Raw genomic sequence first — 17723 nt, forward strand, 5'->3', positions numbered from 1 at the left:
CAACTCTGTTACTGTCAACTCTGTTACTGTCAACTCTATTATTGTCAACTCTATTATTGTCAACTCTGTTACTGTCAACTCTATTATTGTCAACTCTATTATTGTCAACTCTGTTATTGTCAACTCTGTTACTGTCAACTCTATTACTGTCAACTCTGTTACTGTCAACTCTGTTACTGTCAACTCTGTTACTGTCAACTCTATTATTGTCAACTCTATTATTGTCAACTCTATTATTGTCAACTCTGTTATTGTCAACTCCATTACTTTCAACTCTGTTACTGTCAACTCTGTTACTGTCAACTCTTTTACTGTCAACTCTATTATTGTCAACTCTATTATTGTCAACTCTGTTATTGTCAACTCTATTATTGTCAACTCTGTTATTGTCAACTCCATTACTTTCAACTCTGTTACTGTCAACTCTGTTTCTGTCAACTCTATTATTGTCAACTCTATTATTGCCAACTCTGTTATTGTCAACTCTGTTACTGTCAACTCTATTATTGTCAACTCTGTTACTATCAACAACACTACTGTCAACTCTATTATTGTCAACTCTGTTACTGTCAACTCTATTATTGTCAACTCTGTTACTATCAACAACACTACTGTCAACTCTGTTATTGTCAACTCTGTTACTGTCAACTCTATTATTGTCAACTCTGTTATTGTCAACTCTATTATTGTCAACTCTGTTACTGTCAACAACACTACTGTCAACTCTATTATTGTCAACTCTATTATTGTCAACTCTATTATTGTCAACTCTATTATTGTCAACTCTGTTACTGTCAACTCTATTACTGTCAACTCTATTATTGTCAACTCTATTATTGTCAACTCTATTATTGTCAACTCTATTATTGTCAACTCTGTTACTATCAACAACACTACTGTCAACTCTGTTATTGTCAACTCTGTTACTGTCAACTCTGTTATTGTCAACTCTATTATTGTCAACTCTGTTACTGTCAACTCTGTTACTGTCAACTCTATTATTGTCAACTCTGTTACTATCAACAACACTACTGTCAACTCTGTTATTGTCAACTCTGTTACTGTCAACTCTGTTATTGTCAACTCTGTTATTGTCAACTCTGTTACTGTCAACTCTGTTACTGTCAACTCAGTTATTGTCAACTCTGTTACTGTCAACTCTGTTATTGTCAACTCTGTTATTGTCAACTCTATTATTGTCAACTCTATTATTGTCAACTCTATTATTGTCAACTCTGTTATTGTCAACTCTGTTATTGTCAACTCTGTTACTGTCAACTCTATTATTGTCAACTCTGTTACTGTCAACTCTGTTACTGTCAACTCTGTTATTGTCAACTCTATTATTGTCAACTCTGTTACTGTCAACTCTATTATTGTCAACTCTGTTACTGTCAACTCTGTTACTGTCAACTCTGTTACTGTCAACTCTATTATTGTCAACTCTGTTATTGTCAACTCTATTATTGTCAACTCTATTATTGTCAACTCCATTACTGTCAACTCTGTTACTGTCAACTCTATTATTGTCAACTCTGTTACTATCAACAACACTACTGTCAACTCTATTATTGTCAACTCTATTATTGTCAACTCTATTATTGTCAACTCTATTATTGTCAACTCCATTACTGTCAACTCTGTTACTGTCAACTCTATTATTGTCAACTCTGTTACTATCAACAACACTACTGTCAACTCTATTATTGTCAACTCTATTATTGTCAACTCTATTATTGTCAACTCTATTATTGTCAACTCTATTATTGTCAACTCTGTTACTGTCAACTCTATTACTGTCAACTCTATTATTGTCAACTCTATTATTGTCAACTCTGTTATTGTCAACTCTGTTATTGTCAACTCTATTATTGTCGACTCTGTTACTATCAACAACACTACTGTCAACTCTGTTATTGTCAACTCTGTTACTGTCAACTCTGTTATTGTCAACTCTATTATTGTCAACTCTGTTACTGTCAACTCTGTTACTGTCAACTCTATTATTGTCAACTCTGTTACTATCAACAACACTACTGTCAACTCTGTTATTGTCAACTCTGTTACTGTCAACTCTGTTATTGTCAACTCTGTTATTGTCAACTCTGTTACTGTCAACTCTGTTACTGTCAACTCTGTTATTGTCAACTCTGTTATTGTCAACTCTATTATTGTCAACTCTGTTATTGTCAACTCTATTATTGTCAACTCTGTTATTGTCAACTCTGTTATTGTCAACTCTGTTACTGTCAACTCTATTATTGTCAACTCTGTTACTGTCAACTCTGTTACTGTCAACTCTGTTATTGTCAACTCTATTATTGTCAACTCTGTTACTGTCAACTCTATTATTGTCAACTCTGTTACTGTCAACTCTGTTACTGTCAACTCTGTGACTGTCAACTCTATTATTGTCAACTCTGTTATTGTCAACTCTATTATTGTCAACTCTATTATTGTCAACTCCATTACTGTCAACTCTATTATTTTCAACTCTGTTACTGTCAACTCTGTTATTGTCAGCTCTATTATTGTCAACTCCATTATTGTCAACTCTGTTACTGTCAACTCTGTTATTGTCAGCTCTATTATTGTCAACTCCATTATTGTCAACTCTGTTACTGTCAACTTGGTTACTGTCAACTCTGTTATTGTCAACTTTGTCATTGCGAACTCAATCATTGCCAACTCTATAATTGGCAACTCTGTTACTGTCAACTTTGTTATTGCCAACTCCGTTATTGTCAACTCTACCATTGTTACCATCAACTCTGTTATTGTCAACTCCTTTAGTCAACTCTGTTAGTGGTTTCTAAATTTGACAATAAATTAAACAGTGATTAGTAACAGAATCATATGTTAATAATCGATTAAGCTTAATGTAAATAACACTTTTGTTGTATATCATTCCAGTTTAAGAAAAGCGAATGGAAAATGCTTGACATGTGTCTGCAATTCTGGGAAGAGTCAACCACTGTCATCATATTTTAGAGATTTTACAGCACTTTTGTTTTTCCGATTGCTAGCATGCTTTTGTGTTTATAAAAGTCATGGTCAACACTCTTTACACAGCAAAACAGATGTCAAACTGCAAACCACTTTTCATTATTTGCTCAAAATGAATACACATTTTCCACAATCCACCATCTCCACCACCTCTAACAAACCAAACATTTGCAGCACATCATCACCTTTTGTATATTTCACCTTACGACAGAGTGTTATAAACTGATTCAAAACAGATAATGGCAAAATTCATGCTTTAATTACAATGAAATGTGCAGAAAAATGGTCAAATATTACATATTAAGTTGTTGTTGCAACTGTAAATATATCAAATCTATAATATTTTTTCATTTTTAGTATGAATTAAGCACTTCTCTAGGATAACTTTAAAGGATTTTTTAAGTACTTTTCTCTGTATTTAGATTTTTTTAAGCCTCCGATTCCAGATTATCCAACAGTTGCATCTCAGCCAAATTATTATTAACAAGAATAGGAGAGTGGCAATACTGTAAAGGTCTCTTAATCTTGATTGCATATTCATAAAATGATTCAACAGACTTTAAAACAGTTTTGCACGCCTGCGAGCAGCTATTCACAGCACAAGACTGAAAACGACAATATCACTGAGCATAAATACATGAACGATGCCTCAAACATGTTTTTTTAAAAGTGAAAGTTGAATAAAATGCGACACCTAAATACTAGTAGGCTGCTAGTAAATACTAAGATAATTTTTGTTTTGAGATTCCCATCATGGATGTGCAGCTCACAAATCTGCAGCAACTGCATGATGCTATCATGTCAATGTGGGGCAAAATCTCTGAGGAATATTTCCAGTAATTTGTTAAATCTATGTCAGAGACAGTTCTGAAGGCAATTTTGGGTCCCACTCGGTATAAGTAAGGTGTACCTAATAAAGTGGCCAGTGAGTGTGTATGATTTTATACAGTCAAGTTCCTTGACTGTACATGTTCATATTACATGTTTACTGTAATTGTTTTATTACCACAGTAACTATAGAATAATCACAACAGATTAATTCAAGTATTTTACAATAGTATGGTTCCAAAATATACTGTATTTACTATGTAGTAATTATAGTATTTTTTTTGTACGGTGGGAAGTTTCTGCATTTGTTTATCACAATGTAAATGGAGTTTCATAAGCACTTGTGAACGCTGGCCTACTGATGCTGAAGTGATATTTTTGTTAGCCACGATGTTACTGTAGCTAACTTTAGATTTAATTCAGAAGCTGATGGTAAACCGCTGGAAGAGAAGCATCATAACATTAAGTTCTCATGTTCAGTGAAGATCAGATGTAATCAATGCATCTGACCGCTTACAACAGAAAACATCACTGCAAGTATGAAAACACTAGGAGCCAACAAAAAGAGAGAGCCCAAGCAAGATGATTATAGGCTACTATTACACTATACCATTCAAAAGGAAAAAAAATATTATATAAATATATACAGCAGTGGGGCGAGGCAGTGGCGCAGTAGGTAGTGCTGTCGCCTCACACCAAGAAGGTCGCTGGTTTGAGCCTCGGCTCAGTTGGCGTTTCTGTGTGGAGTTTGCATGTTCTCCTTGCCTTCGCGTGGGTTTCCTCCGGGTGCTCCGGTTTCCCCCACAGTCCAAAGACATGCGGTACAGGTGAATTGAGTAGGCTAAATTGTCCATAGTGTATGAGTGTGTGTGTGAATGTGTGTGTGGATGATTCCCAGAGATGGGTTGCGGCTGGAAGGGCATCCGCTGCGTAAAAACTTGCTGGATAAGTTGGCGGTTCATTCCGCTGTGGCGACCCCGGATTAATAAAGTGACTAACCCGACAATAAAATGGATGAATGAATATACAGCAGTAAATACTATTGTTACTGAATCATACTATAGGAATTGTATTATACTATTTATTAGTAGCCTATTTAGAACATGTTTACTCACGGTTTACTCACCCTCAAGTGGTTCCAATCCTCCACATTTTGAAGAAACATAAAATCCTGTAACAATTTGCTTTTATAGTCATGTCATGTCATTTTCATCCGCTTAACTCCAGACTTCCATCTCCCCAGACACTTCCTCCATCTCCTCTGTGCGGATCCCGAGGCGTTCCCAGGCCAGCCGAGAGACATAGTCCCTTCAGCGTGTCCTGGGTCTTCCTTGAGACCTCCTCCCGGTGGGACATGCCTGGAACACCTCCCTAGGTAGGCGTCCAGCAGATGCTCAAGCCACCTCAGCTGACTTCTCTCGATGTGGAGGAGCAGCGGCTCTACTCCGAGCTCCTCACCCTGTCTACAAGGGTGTGCCCTGCCACCCTACAAAGAAAAGTCATTTAGGCTGGTTGTATCTGAGATCTTGTCTTTTTGGTGATGACCCAAAGCTCCTGACCATATAGGTGAGCGTAGGAACTTAGATTGACTGGTAAATCGAGAGCTTTGCCTTTCGGCTCAGCTCCTTCTTTACCACAACGGACCCGTACATTGACCGCATTACTGCTGCACCAATCCACATGTCAATCTCACTCTCCATACTTCCCTCACTGGAAAAAAAAGCTATTAGCTATATATTCTACTTAAAATGTAGCTTAACGCCACTTAAAACTATCCTCTGGGAAATGTAGCAAGCTAAGCTACGTCTAAGCTATTTTGTCAATGTTATTTTTAAATCGAAGCAACTTAAATCCAAGTCAATCATATCTTAGATCAATAAAAAAAAACTTGTTGAATGAAAACTCGTTTCATTGACAGTTTTATTGATCTCTAAGATATGATTGACTTGGATTTAAGTTGCTTCGATTTAAAAATAACATTGAAAAAATAGCTTAGACGTAGCTTAGCTTGCTACATTTCCCAGAGGATAGTTTTAAGTGGCGTTAAGCTACATTTTAAGTAGAATATATAGCTAATAGCTTACTACATTTTTCAAGTAGCTTGCCCAACACTGTAGAATTCACTCACTCCCTCAAGTGCACTATAGCCTAAGTGGACTAGTGTAGGGAATAGTGAATGAGGCGATTTTGGATACAAGTCATTTCTCCTATAGGAGACTGAATCAGAAGTTCTAACCCAACAATCACACTGCAGAATAGGCGAACAGTAGTTGTTGGTCGGTTTGTTTGTTTGCTTTTCATAATCAGCGGGATCTGTACAGTGAACATTTGACCGTGTCCGAGAGTGTCGTGACGTGAAGTGTCGCCATGGTTACCGACCGCAGCTTCAGTTCTATAGTACGCGCGCTCAGAGCCGATGAGGACGCGCATGGAGATGAGTGTAAGGATGGAGCTGCTGGAGGAAACTGCACAGGTGTGTGAGGGACGAGCATAAACACACACGAACACACACACACACTGATGATGATGGATAGTATCTGATGCTCCCCACAGAAGGACGCGGACCGTGAGATGCAGGTCAGTCAAGTTTCTCCATCCAGCATTTCTTTACTATGACTTTATACGAGCTGCGGATTGAATAGCAAAACTTAATTCGAGTTACAGACAAACGAGTGGACTTGACGAATGTTAAAAACACAGACGCTTCTCCGAGACTCGTCGCTGGTGATAGTGATGAGAATGAGGCTGAAAGACAGCAGTGTCCAAGTTTCAGAGAGTTTTATTTCCGCTTTAATCCATCCTTCATTAATTCTGTGTGATAATGAAGTGCTATTAGTGCTTCGACTACAATAAAACAACATGCTATCGAATAAACCGTCGAACTTTCTAGTAACAGCTCATTAATGTGGAACTATGAGGACGTTTCCTCCAAGGTTGTTGGTTTAATGTGTCATATTGTTGATTATCTGACATTATTGGTTAGATTTGACAGTTATTGAGATGCATTTATCTACTGTCATTTGCTATTATAGTCTGTAATGCTCTTTAATGATGTTTTAAACAACAAGCAAGACATAAAAATCCACTTTTTACTCTTGTAAAACAGTATGTAGGTTGCTTTCATATTGCATCTTTCCTGACAGTCCTGCCTTTTTGTAAAGGGATAGCTTGAAACACATTTTGTTACACTAAAAAAAATGATATGTTGGCTTTAATTAACTGTTTTATGTCAACAGGTTCCACGTAACCGAGTTAACCTTAAAGAAAGAATATTTATTTGAGTGAATTTAAGTTAGTTACATAAATGTAATGTAATGTTGTTTAGTTCAATCAACACAACATTTATAATTTAGCTTTAATTTATTTACACTGTTAAAAAAATCCGTTGAATTTACGGAAAAATACGGGCAGTGGTTGCCAGGAATTTTCTGTAAAAATACGGAAGTTTTATAGGACTGTTAAAATTTACAGAAAATAACCGTATTTCATCAACTGATACAATGCTCAGCTCACAAAAACCTAGTTTAGCTCACAAGAACGTAAACTCATTGAATGCACTAATGTGTTCATGTGTGTACAATTAGCAAACAGATCTTCACTGCATTAGTAACTATACAGTTACCTTTAAACAAAAGAAGATGCAGCACAATATCAGCTATCCTTGGATCATATTGGACTTGCACACAGATGCTACTATCCTCCACAATGGTGCACAAAGAATCATTTGTCAAACATTAGCATCTAGTAATTTCATTATCTGTTAAGTATTAACTTTACTTTAATAAACGTTAGTAAGCAGTTTATAACTGCAGCTACAAATGCTGTATTCTTGACTTATAACCACATTTATAATGTGCATAATAATTGTACTTTCATAATTTGTGACTGGTTGATTTTTCATTACTAAATGAACTACTGCATTATTTATTTGTATTAAAAAGTAGTTGGGGGTTTTAGGATTATTACGAATGAGTTGGAGCAATTGCAGCGTTACGGATGTGACATTTGCAGTAAAAACTCAAAGCATAAAATCGCACAGAAAGTATATGATAACATTATATTGAAACTTTTGTTGATATTTTACAGAACAACTGACCACAGAGTTAAGGGAGCAGAAAAATATCAATCTGTAAACATGTTTTGTACTTTAAATTAGGAAAATAAACGTGTTATGGACGTGACAAAAAAAAAGTCTGCGGGTTTACAGTACACAACATCCTTTGTAGAAATTCTGTGAATTAATCTGCACAACCCAAAAGAAACAATGATAATCAAAAGGAGAAGGAGTTAGCTCTCTATAAAACAAACATGATTGGTTTTATTTTATGTAATATTTTCACATTTATGAGGAAAAAGTGTCGTTATGGATGTGACATCTCTGTTATGGATGTGACAGATGTGAAATTGCCACTTGTGTGACTTTGGTAAATCAAATAGAATAGTCTGAAAACATTGACTGATGCATTTTTGAGTGTTGCTTAAGTACTGTAAAATACTTGCTTAAACAAAAAAGCAAAAGTGGTTCCCGTATTTGGATGAAAACTCAATTTTTCTCATGGCGATGTTGACATTTGCACGGAATTGCTCATTGGTAAATTTTTATCCATTTCTGAATGAATATAGGTCATATATTTTTGATGCATTTAAACAAAACAGATTTATTAAATGGATATTTTTATTTGAATATTGTTTTAGTCACCAAATGTCTTCAGAAATAGGAAGATAATTACTTTAAATTAATGCGAAATATTAGGGGGGAAATTACAAGCTACAAAATTTTAGACAATTTTTGTTTCTCTTGAATCTTAAAATTTTTAAAAAACATTTTATTTACATTTTTTCCCTAACATATAAATTTGGGTGTGCTAATTTTGGATCATTATCATAAGTTACTTTGTTAGATTAGCTCCAGATTTGGCTTTAGCACTGACTAATCTAACGTATAAGCACAAACATACTGTAAAGCTCCCTTTAGAAAATATTCATTTAAATAAGAGATTTGTGAGGGGTGTACTCATATATGCTGAGCACTGTACATTGCTTTCCTATTCTTTTAAAGAAACATCAGTCCTGACGGCTGGTTTTCATTCAAAGTATTAGTTTATATGAAGTTACTTGAATGCATTTATCTACTTTCAATCACTATGATCTGTAAGAGTCTGTAATGCTCTTTAATGCAGTTCAGGTTACAAACAAGACATAATAATCCACATCTGCCACTTTTTACCCTTGTAAAGCAGTGTGTACAGTACTCAGCATAACTGAGCACACCTTATTTCGGAAATTAATATTTTTATTCATTTCTCAATGAATATAGGTCGTATATTTTTGATGGATTTGAACAAAACAGATTTAATAAATGGATATATTTATTAAAATAATGTTTTAGTCACCAAATATAACGAGCCGGCATGGGAGACAAGCTCCGATAAGATTGCAGAACAACGTCTGTCACTGGATCCGAGGGGTGAGCTTTACGCGATCACCAGCTGGCTTCCGTTACATAAGGGCAAATATAGATGACTAAACCCTCATTTACTCATTTTACTCATACTTTTTATTATTTATAATGTCCAAGGCATTGATATTAAAATTGAATGCTACTTTTGTGCCTTTATTAGCCTTTTTCTCGCCTGTTTACTGTGTTAAAAATCTTACATTATTCCATCTCCACCTGATGGTGAAAGCTAGAGCAGCTGGCGATCTTCAATCTGCAATCTATTGCTTCTCCTGCAGTTCCCGGATGTAATGTTGAATTTTATCAGTCGAATTTGATCCACTGAATTTATGGAAGCGAATATTAGAACTGAAATAAAATGAACTGAAAATGACCTTTTGAATATTATACATCGTATTTTTAAAGGGTATTGAATATTTTGTAAGTGAAATCTGAAAATTGAATATGAATTATTGAATTTTAAGTATGAAAACGTGTTTGAAATATTTTTCGTTGAAATATTCACAGCTTAAATAAACAGATATGTTAAATTTCAGGACCTAAAAATACAAACCCTGGAATTCAAGTCATCAAAATGCAAGAACTTGTTAATTCGGTGTATTATTTTTTTCAGTTTGTGATATTCAACAAGCTTTTTAATTCAAGACTTTTGGCATTGATTTTGTTCCATATATAAGCACAAACAAAATACAGCAAAGCTCCCTTTAGAAAATATGAATTTAAATGAGAGATTTGTATAGGGTGAACTCATATATGATGAGCACTGTAGGTTATTTTCCTATTCCTTTAAGGAAACATCAGTCCTGACGGCATCTTTCAGGTTTCAGTCGCTGTCCAGCTAGGTCAAGGGCACATCATTCAAACCTTTTCATTCAACTTTTCCCTGCTAAACAGTGTTTTTATTAAGGTACACACAGGAACTATTGATGTAAAGTAGTGTAATTCAGTAGATCTGGTGTTCATTTGTCTCTTAATCAATTAATTAAAAAAGATCTGATACTTTGAGTCACCATCCAGAGCTGCTTTGGCACTGTGTTCCTGCAGATATTCAATCATCACGTGATTTACTGATCAGTTCTTGTAATTCTTAAAGAAAATGCGATTCTGTTTGTAAGATGCTTGTGATGCTAGTTCTGGGAGATTGTTACCATGGTGTTTGCTAGTGGTTTACTTGAGGTCAGGGGCTTGTTGAAACTGCTCACTCTATTGTACAGTGAGTGAAGCATGGATTATTTGAGGGTAATGAACAAACTATCACAAGTGTAGTTGGATATATTTTAGATCTAATGCTATATTTAATTTCTAGAAATGCAGAAATGACTCTGTGAAATTTAAATTAGTGCTGGGCACAAATTAATCAGGATTAATCGCACCCAAAATAGAAGTTTGTTTTGACTTAAAATATGTGTGTGTACTTTATTCATTCACTTTCCTGTGCTCAGTCCCTTTATTCATCAGGGGTCATCACATGTGTGTACTGTGTATATTTATTTTGTATATCTCAATGGACACATGCATATTTGAGAAAATGTTTATTTATATTTAGATATAAAATATATGTGTAAATGATACGAATTATACATACATTTAAATATCTATATAACACTATAGTTTTGTATAGTTTTATGTTCACAGTTGAAGTGTTTATACTGTATACAGTTGAGGTGTTGAAGTCAGAATTTTTCACCCTCTGATTTTTCTTTTTCCAATATTTCCCAAATTATATTGAACAGATTCAGGAAATTTTCACAGTATTTCCTATAAGATTTTTTTCTTCTGGAGAAAGCATTTGTTTTATTTCTGCTAGAATAAAAGCAGTTTTTAATTGTTTTTAACCCATTTTGGGGTCAATAGTAGCCCCCTTAAGCTATATTTGTTTTCTATTGTCCACAGAACAAACCACTGTTATACAATGACTTGCCTAATTACCCTAACTTTACCCTAACTAACCTAGTTAAGCCTTTAAATGGCATTTTAAGGTGAATACTAGTGTCTTGAAGAAAATCTAGTCTAATAAAGATAAAAGAAATCAGTCATTAGAAATGAGTTATTAAAACTATTATGTTTAGAAATGTGTTTCATTTCCGTTTAACAGAAATTGGGGAAAAATAAGGGAGGGGGGGATAATTGCAGGAGGGCTAATGATAAATAAAAATACACACATATATGTCAAAACAAACTTTTATTTTGAATGCGATTAATGTTTGCCCAGTTCTACTTTAAATGTATCATCATTTCAATTAATTGTGACATTAAACATATTTCTGGCTATATATATATATGGTTGAAGTCAGAATTAGGAGCCCCCCCGTTTATTTTTTCCCCAATTTTTGTTTAACGGAGAGATTTTTTCAGCACATTTCTAATCATAATAGTTTTAATAACTCATCTCTAATAACTGATTTATTTTATCTTTGCCATGATGACTGTAAATAATATTTTACTAGATATTCTTCAAGACACTTCTATACAGCTTAAAGTGACATTTAAAGGCTTAACTAGGGTAATTAGGTGAACTAGGCAGGTTAGGGTAATTAGGCAAGTTATTGTATAACGATGGTTTGTTCTGTAGACTATCGAAAAAGAAATAGCTTAAAGGGGCTTATAACATTGACCTTAAAATGTTTTTTTTTTTTTTTTTAAATAAAAACTGCTTTTATTCTAGCCGAAATAAAACAAATTAGACTTTCTCCAGAAGAAAAAACATTATCAGACATACTGTGAAAATTTCCTCGCTCTGTTAAACATATTTTGGCGAATATTTAAAAAAGAAAAAAAATTCAAAGGGGGGCTAATTATTCTGACTTCAACTATTAGGGCCCTATCATACACCCGGCGCAGTGTGGCGCAAGGCGCAACGCAATAGTTGTTTGCTAGTTTCAGCTTGGCGCAAGAGTCGTTTTGAGGCGTTGCGCTACGCTGTTTAAATAGCAAATGCATTAGCGCTCATATGTGCGCCCATAGGCGTTCTGCTCTAAAAAGGAAGGCGTACTGAGGCGCGCTGCTGGCGCGTTGCTATTTTGAGAAACTATAATAGATTTTTCAATAGACCAAAACAAACCCGGTTTAAAGTCCAGCGCAGAGTTGCTCCTCGCTTACACACTGCTTAATACACACAAGATGTAGAGCAATACGCAAATATCTTTACATATGAAAAAAAATTTAATATTAAGGATATATATAGGATATAATAGGGTAGATATTGGAAATAAATATAAAGGATTAAAATATTACAAAACACATTATTTTCTAGCCTACATAAATATGAAAAATCACTGCTTTTATGTCTTCTTCATCTCGGGCGGCTTTTTCAGTTTATTAATAACAATTTGCTTTTGTATAATGTTATTATTATCAGCAGTATTATTTATTATATCCATATTTATATTTGTTTTTTAAAAACAAGCTTAGATTTGCCCACCTGTCAGGTATTAGACCATATGGGGCACAGCATGTGTATTAGGATATAACTCAGGTTTTTGAGCACACTTCGTTATTATTGTTCATTTATTCCTTTGCTGGAAATTAGAACTGAATTTAGAAAAAGTTTTTGAAACAAATATTTGCGCTTGACAAATTAAATGAATTATTTATAGGCTTATTGATGTCTGTGCGTAAAGAGTTCCCTATCTACGAGAGCGATAATGAAAGTAGATCATTTAGATCTCACGCTGCAGATGCTCTGTTTAACTGTTTTCTCTCTAGTGAAATCCTCAGTTTTTCCTCTTACACTTACTTTGCGTCCTGTAAATAGCGAATGCGCTTATGGCGTGACGCAGTTGGCTCTTAAAGGGAATGGGAGATGAGACTCTGATTGGTTTATTCTTAAAGCACACCTATAACTCATTAAGAAAATAAACTCAACCCTTTTAGACCATGCGCCACGGCGCAAAGCGGATTTTTTCGTCCTTAAATTAGCAAAAATGCATTCTGACACACCCTGAAAACGTTTGCGCCCTGCGCTTTGCGCTCTGCGCTTGGACCATCAAAATAGAGCCCTTAGTGTAAACGGGGCCTGAGTGAGTGTTTTTCGCGAGCGGGTGGGAATGTGATGGGGGTGGGGCGGAGGATCAGCAATGCCGGCTCAGCATCGTGTTGTCTTTGGGCCATCAGCCATTATGCTTGAAGTCTGCTGATTACATCATACTTGTGTGTGGTTGATGATTATTTCAATTGAAAATGATTAAACGATAATTAGCATTGCTTCAGAATAGCAAACTCAGAGGATGCGCTCATGCTACAGTAATGATGCTGCTAGGGTTGTGATCTGATATAAATTAAATGGCCGGATTGTTGTACACTTCATCTGCATGCCGGCTGCTCTTTAGCTGTTCCTCGAGAGCCCTGAGAATGCACTAATATCGATGTCGACTGTAATTATCACTCAGTGGTCAACACATTCTTATTCACTTACAGCCCATTGTGCACAGTGATTCACCTCAGGACTGTGAGACATCACTTGTGGATGGATAATGGATAATTCTTTCAATATTACTTAGTTACAAGAACTTGGAAATTACAAGTTCAAACTTACAGATATTTTAAATGAACAGAATAATGTATATTTAGCGGAGGGCTCTCAGAAAGACACCCTAACTTATGTTATTCCCCTTGTCAGGAAGGTGAGAGAGATGGGGGTCTGATCATAGTGTCTCATAAGTGACACAGTGGAAAGAACCGCCGTCTTATTCAGCATGTTTTACGCAGAGGATGCCCTTCCAGCTGCAAGCCATCACTGGGAAACACCCATACCATCTCATTCACACACATACACTACTGACAATTTAGCTTACCCAATTCACCTATACCACATGTCTTTGACTTTGGAGTTGTGGGGGAAACCAGAGCACCCGGAGGAAACCAAAGCAACACGGGGAGAACATGCAAACTCCATACAGAAAGGCCAACTGACCCAGCTGGGACTTGAATCAGCGACCTTCTTGCTGTAAGGCGATTGTGCTACACTCAAAAAAAAAAAATTGTTGAATGAACATGATTTAATCGTGCCACCCTTTATGCATCTAATCCAATCAAGTAAACCTGAACTGCTTTGAACATGTTGTATGAACACAAAGCACATTTGTAGATTTTAAGATGTTAATTAGGTTCAAAACAACACAAAGTATGGCCTACAGTCAGTGAAAACCTCTCATCTGTGTCTGTAATCTTCAGCAGCCTCTGTTAGAGAGTCATTCCATCATTCCCAGTTCATATTAGTCCAAAAGGTGATAATAAAGATTAAAACAAGGCAGTTTGTTCACGTTTGCTGAAGAAATATCCTGCTCCTTGGCTTCGCCTTTTTTCCGCGCCCCACTCTCGCGTTTGTCCTTTTCTTTCTGAATGTGTCACTCTCGTTTGTCAGCTTCTCACAGGATCGGGTTTCCAAAAGCTTGTCAATAATCAAGTGCATGTTATTATCATCAGCTCAAGAAGTTTGTTATTTTAGATAGAGACGCGCGGGGAGCGCAAGGAAGAAAGCGAAACCACTCGGGCTTCAGACTGGCTCGTAAAAAACTACGCGGCACAGGATAAATCCGCTCTTCTCCATGGCTTTGTGGCTGTTTATCATGACGACGACAGGGTTTGTTTGCAGGATCGACCATGGCTGCATATGTATATATAATTCCGCTGTAATCTCTCGCTGTGTATTTCAAACATGGCGGGTCCTTTGTTTACATTCTAGCTTGTTGAGTCTACGAATGACGTATCTCTGTAAACCAATACTTTCGAAAGGGTCCCGAAAAAGTGGTACGGTACGGTTTGGTTCGGTACGCATTTTGACAGTGGAAACGGCCATAAAAGCGTACCAAACCGAACCGTACCGTACCACTCAGTGGAAACGGGCCATTAAAGACTTATGTTTACTCCCTTGCCTTTGAGTGACTCATCCATGTAATTTCCTATCTGTATTTTAGTATTTCATATTGTATATACAGTACATATATATTACCTTTGATTTTTAATACAAGTTTTATTTCATTTTCTTAAATATTTTATCTCTTTCTAAAGCACTTTGGAGCAACTATGGTTGTTTAAAATTGTGCTCTATAAATAAAGTTTGCCTTGCCTTGCCTTATTTAATTTTTTTACATTCCTGTTACATTTAAGTCACAGTAGTCATTACATAAAGTGGGTAATATCTAGGTGGTGTCCCTGAACCTATCATTAGTCATGTAGTTACCATTAACATACTAGAATTGTTCTTACACGCGAGCACACTGTAAGTACATGCTAGGCAGACGTATAAGTAATGGAGGCATGCTTTTCTGTGGAGTGGTTGTATAGGTGTCTTTTGTTGGATGAAGGGCTGATGACTCAGAATGCTCCAGATGACTCTCGCTGAGTGATTCAGTCAGACGTGTGGATCTAAGCTGCCTTCACTTTAGGTATTAATAATAATGTGAAAATACCAATACATAATACAGTGTGAATTTCAGAGGCATGCTGGGAAACTGACCAGAAGAGGAAGGTAAAAAAAACCTGCAGTTAAAGGGAACTGAAGATTCTGTCATTCACAAATTGTAATCTGATACATGGAAATATATGCAAACTACATATATATGTTTATATTTGGATTTCACCTATATAAAATGTCCTATATGCAGCATGTATTTCAAAATATATAAATGGCAGAATAATGTATTTCCCAGAGATGGGTTGCGGCTGGAAGGGCATCCGCTGCGTAACAACTTGCTGAATAAGTTGGTGGTTCATTCGGCTGTGGGGACCCCGGATTAATAAAGGGACTAAGCCGACAAGAAAATTAATAAATGAATAATAATATATAAAATACACTAACCGGCCACTTTATTAGGTACACCTTACTAGTACCGCGTTGGACCGCGTTTTGCCTACAGTACTGCCTTAATCCTTCATGGCAGAGATTCAACAAGGTACCGGAAAGACTCCTCAGAGATTTTGCTCCATATTGACATGATAGCATCACACAGTTGCTGCAGATTTGTCGGCTGCACATCCATGATGCCAATCTCCCTTTCCACCACATCCCAATGGTGCTCTATTGGATTAAGCTCTGGTGACTGTGGAGGCCATTTGAGTACAGTGAACTCATGTTCAAGAAACCCGTCTAAGATGAGTTATGCTTGTAATGCGTGAATGTTTGTATGTTTAAAAAAAAAAAAGAAGTATTAAAAACACTCAAGGATTTAAGATGCTGATGATGGTTAAACGCATCATCACAGTCTTGTGAATACACAATCTTGGGAAAAGTCCCACTTGTGAGTACTGCTGTTCTCCTGTATGCATGGGCTCCTGCAGATCTCAGATCAGCTCTAGTGCAGGGACTAAAGTATTTTTCCACCCGTATGCGCTTTTCTTGACCTGCTATCCACAACCTGACCTATAGTTTTGCCTGGTTGCAGAGAACCTTTTCAATCAGGAAAATCAATATTTGAAGTCATGTTTTGACCTCTTGCTGTACTAACAAACACTCAGAGAAACACAGAGCTCATGAAAGCAGATCACGAGTCCTGCTTTTAGCTTCAGAATTCAGCCATGCTTTTACATTTCGCAAAGATACTGCAGTAATCGTGTAAGATAAACAGCAGCTCTAGCATGTGAGAAGTTTGTCATGCACAGATAGACAGAACAGCTGGAGATGAGCAGAAGACAGTGTGAGTGTATTTGCTGATTCTGACATCCAGTCAACAATCCAGTCTGACAACCAGAACAACTCTCATGATTCTGAAATCAGGAAGCAAAAAAAAAAAAAACAGATTTATTTGATATCATTACATTTTTTTCTGTTTTTAAAGAGCCCCCATTGTACACTAAAAAGATTCATATTTTGGTTTTAAGGGTCTCCAACAACAGGCTGATCTCCGTGCAAGGTCAAAATACACTTTCGTTGTTTTATAATATGCATTTACTCTTGCCTAATTATCCCAGCGACTTCCATCCCTGCTGAAAAATCCAGCTTAAACCAGCCTAGGTTGGTTGGCTGGTTTTAGCTGGTCGACCAGCCTGGTTTTAGAGGGGTTTTGGCTATTTCCAGGCTGGGTTCCAGCTGTTTCCAGCCTAGTCTTAGCATAGATATATACACTAGATATCGCATAGGGACCCTGAGCATGCGTCAATAGCGCCGCCATATTTGTACAGTGCTCCCAGGACAAATGTCATTCAAATGTCATGCACTAGACAAGACAGTGTTACTACGTGAAGATGCGGGACTTTAGCGCTGTCCTTGGGTGTAGTAACGAGCAAACAAAGAAAACAAAGCACAAAGGCAGAACATTAAATAGGTAAGATTTAGTTTTTTTCTGTTTTTTTATGTTATGAACTTTTGTGCTAATCAGGTAACGTTATTGATGATAACAGTCACTTACTGCATTATGCTAGTTTTGTTGAATAAAATCAGCAAACAATGCAAAAGAAATATGACAACGAGATGCTGCGCTGCCAAAAACTTGTA

The 17723-nt window shown here is 36.2% G+C and overlaps 4 protein-coding genes across 10 annotated transcripts in view; 2 read left to right on the forward strand and 2 right to left on the reverse strand.

Annotated features, from left to right (window-relative positions):
- Positions 1-17723, reverse strand: part of ppil4 (peptidylprolyl isomerase (cyclophilin)-like 4) — an 892903-nt gene that overhangs the window by 696707 nt on the left and 178473 nt on the right. The gene's annotated exons all lie outside the window — the stretch shown is intronic.
- The window catches only part of akap7 (A-kinase anchoring protein 7), a gene marked incomplete at its 3' end in the record, with an annotated part of 498825 nt that overhangs the window by 360141 nt on the left and 120961 nt on the right, over positions 1-17723 (forward strand).
- LOC147839009 (uncharacterized) lies at positions 915-4443 on the reverse strand. The gene is made up of 3 exons (XM_087297991.1): positions 2045-4443; positions 1123-1865; positions 915-986 (listed from the first exon to the last, which is right to left on the reverse strand). Exons 1-2 carry the CDS (start codon positions 2764-2766, stop codon positions 1130-1132), a joined length of 1458 nt encoding a protein of 485 aa, XP_087154117.1. The 5' UTR covers positions 2767-4443; the 3' UTR covers positions 915-986; positions 1123-1129.
- htr1e (5-hydroxytryptamine receptor 1E) overlaps positions 5975-17723 on the forward strand; it is a 54806-nt gene continuing 43057 nt past the window's right edge. Inside the window, exon 1 of one of the 4 annotated variants that reach the window (XM_087298008.2) lies at positions 5975-6411. The gene's annotated coding sequence lies outside the window, so the exon portion shown is untranslated. The remainder of the gene's footprint in view (positions 6412-17723) is intronic. The other 3 variants (XM_087298009.2, XR_015518083.1, XR_015518085.1) reach the window with 3 other exon arrangements.

Source organism: Danio rerio, chromosome 20 (genome assembly GCF_052040795.2).
Source record: "Danio rerio strain M-AB ecotype USA chromosome 20, GRCz13ab, whole genome shotgun sequence".
Lineage (NCBI taxonomy): Eukaryota > Metazoa > Chordata > Actinopteri > Cypriniformes > Danionidae > Danio > Danio rerio.

Coding starts and splice junctions, on each gene's coding strand:
- LOC147839009 (XM_087297991.1), bottom strand. CDS start 2,766: ATGGTAACAATGGTAGAGTTGACAATAACGGAGTTGGCAATAACAAAG. Junction 1,866..2,044: donor ACAGAGTTGACAATAACAGA/GTTGACAGTAGT, acceptor CGACAATAATAG/AGTTGACAATAACAGAGTTG.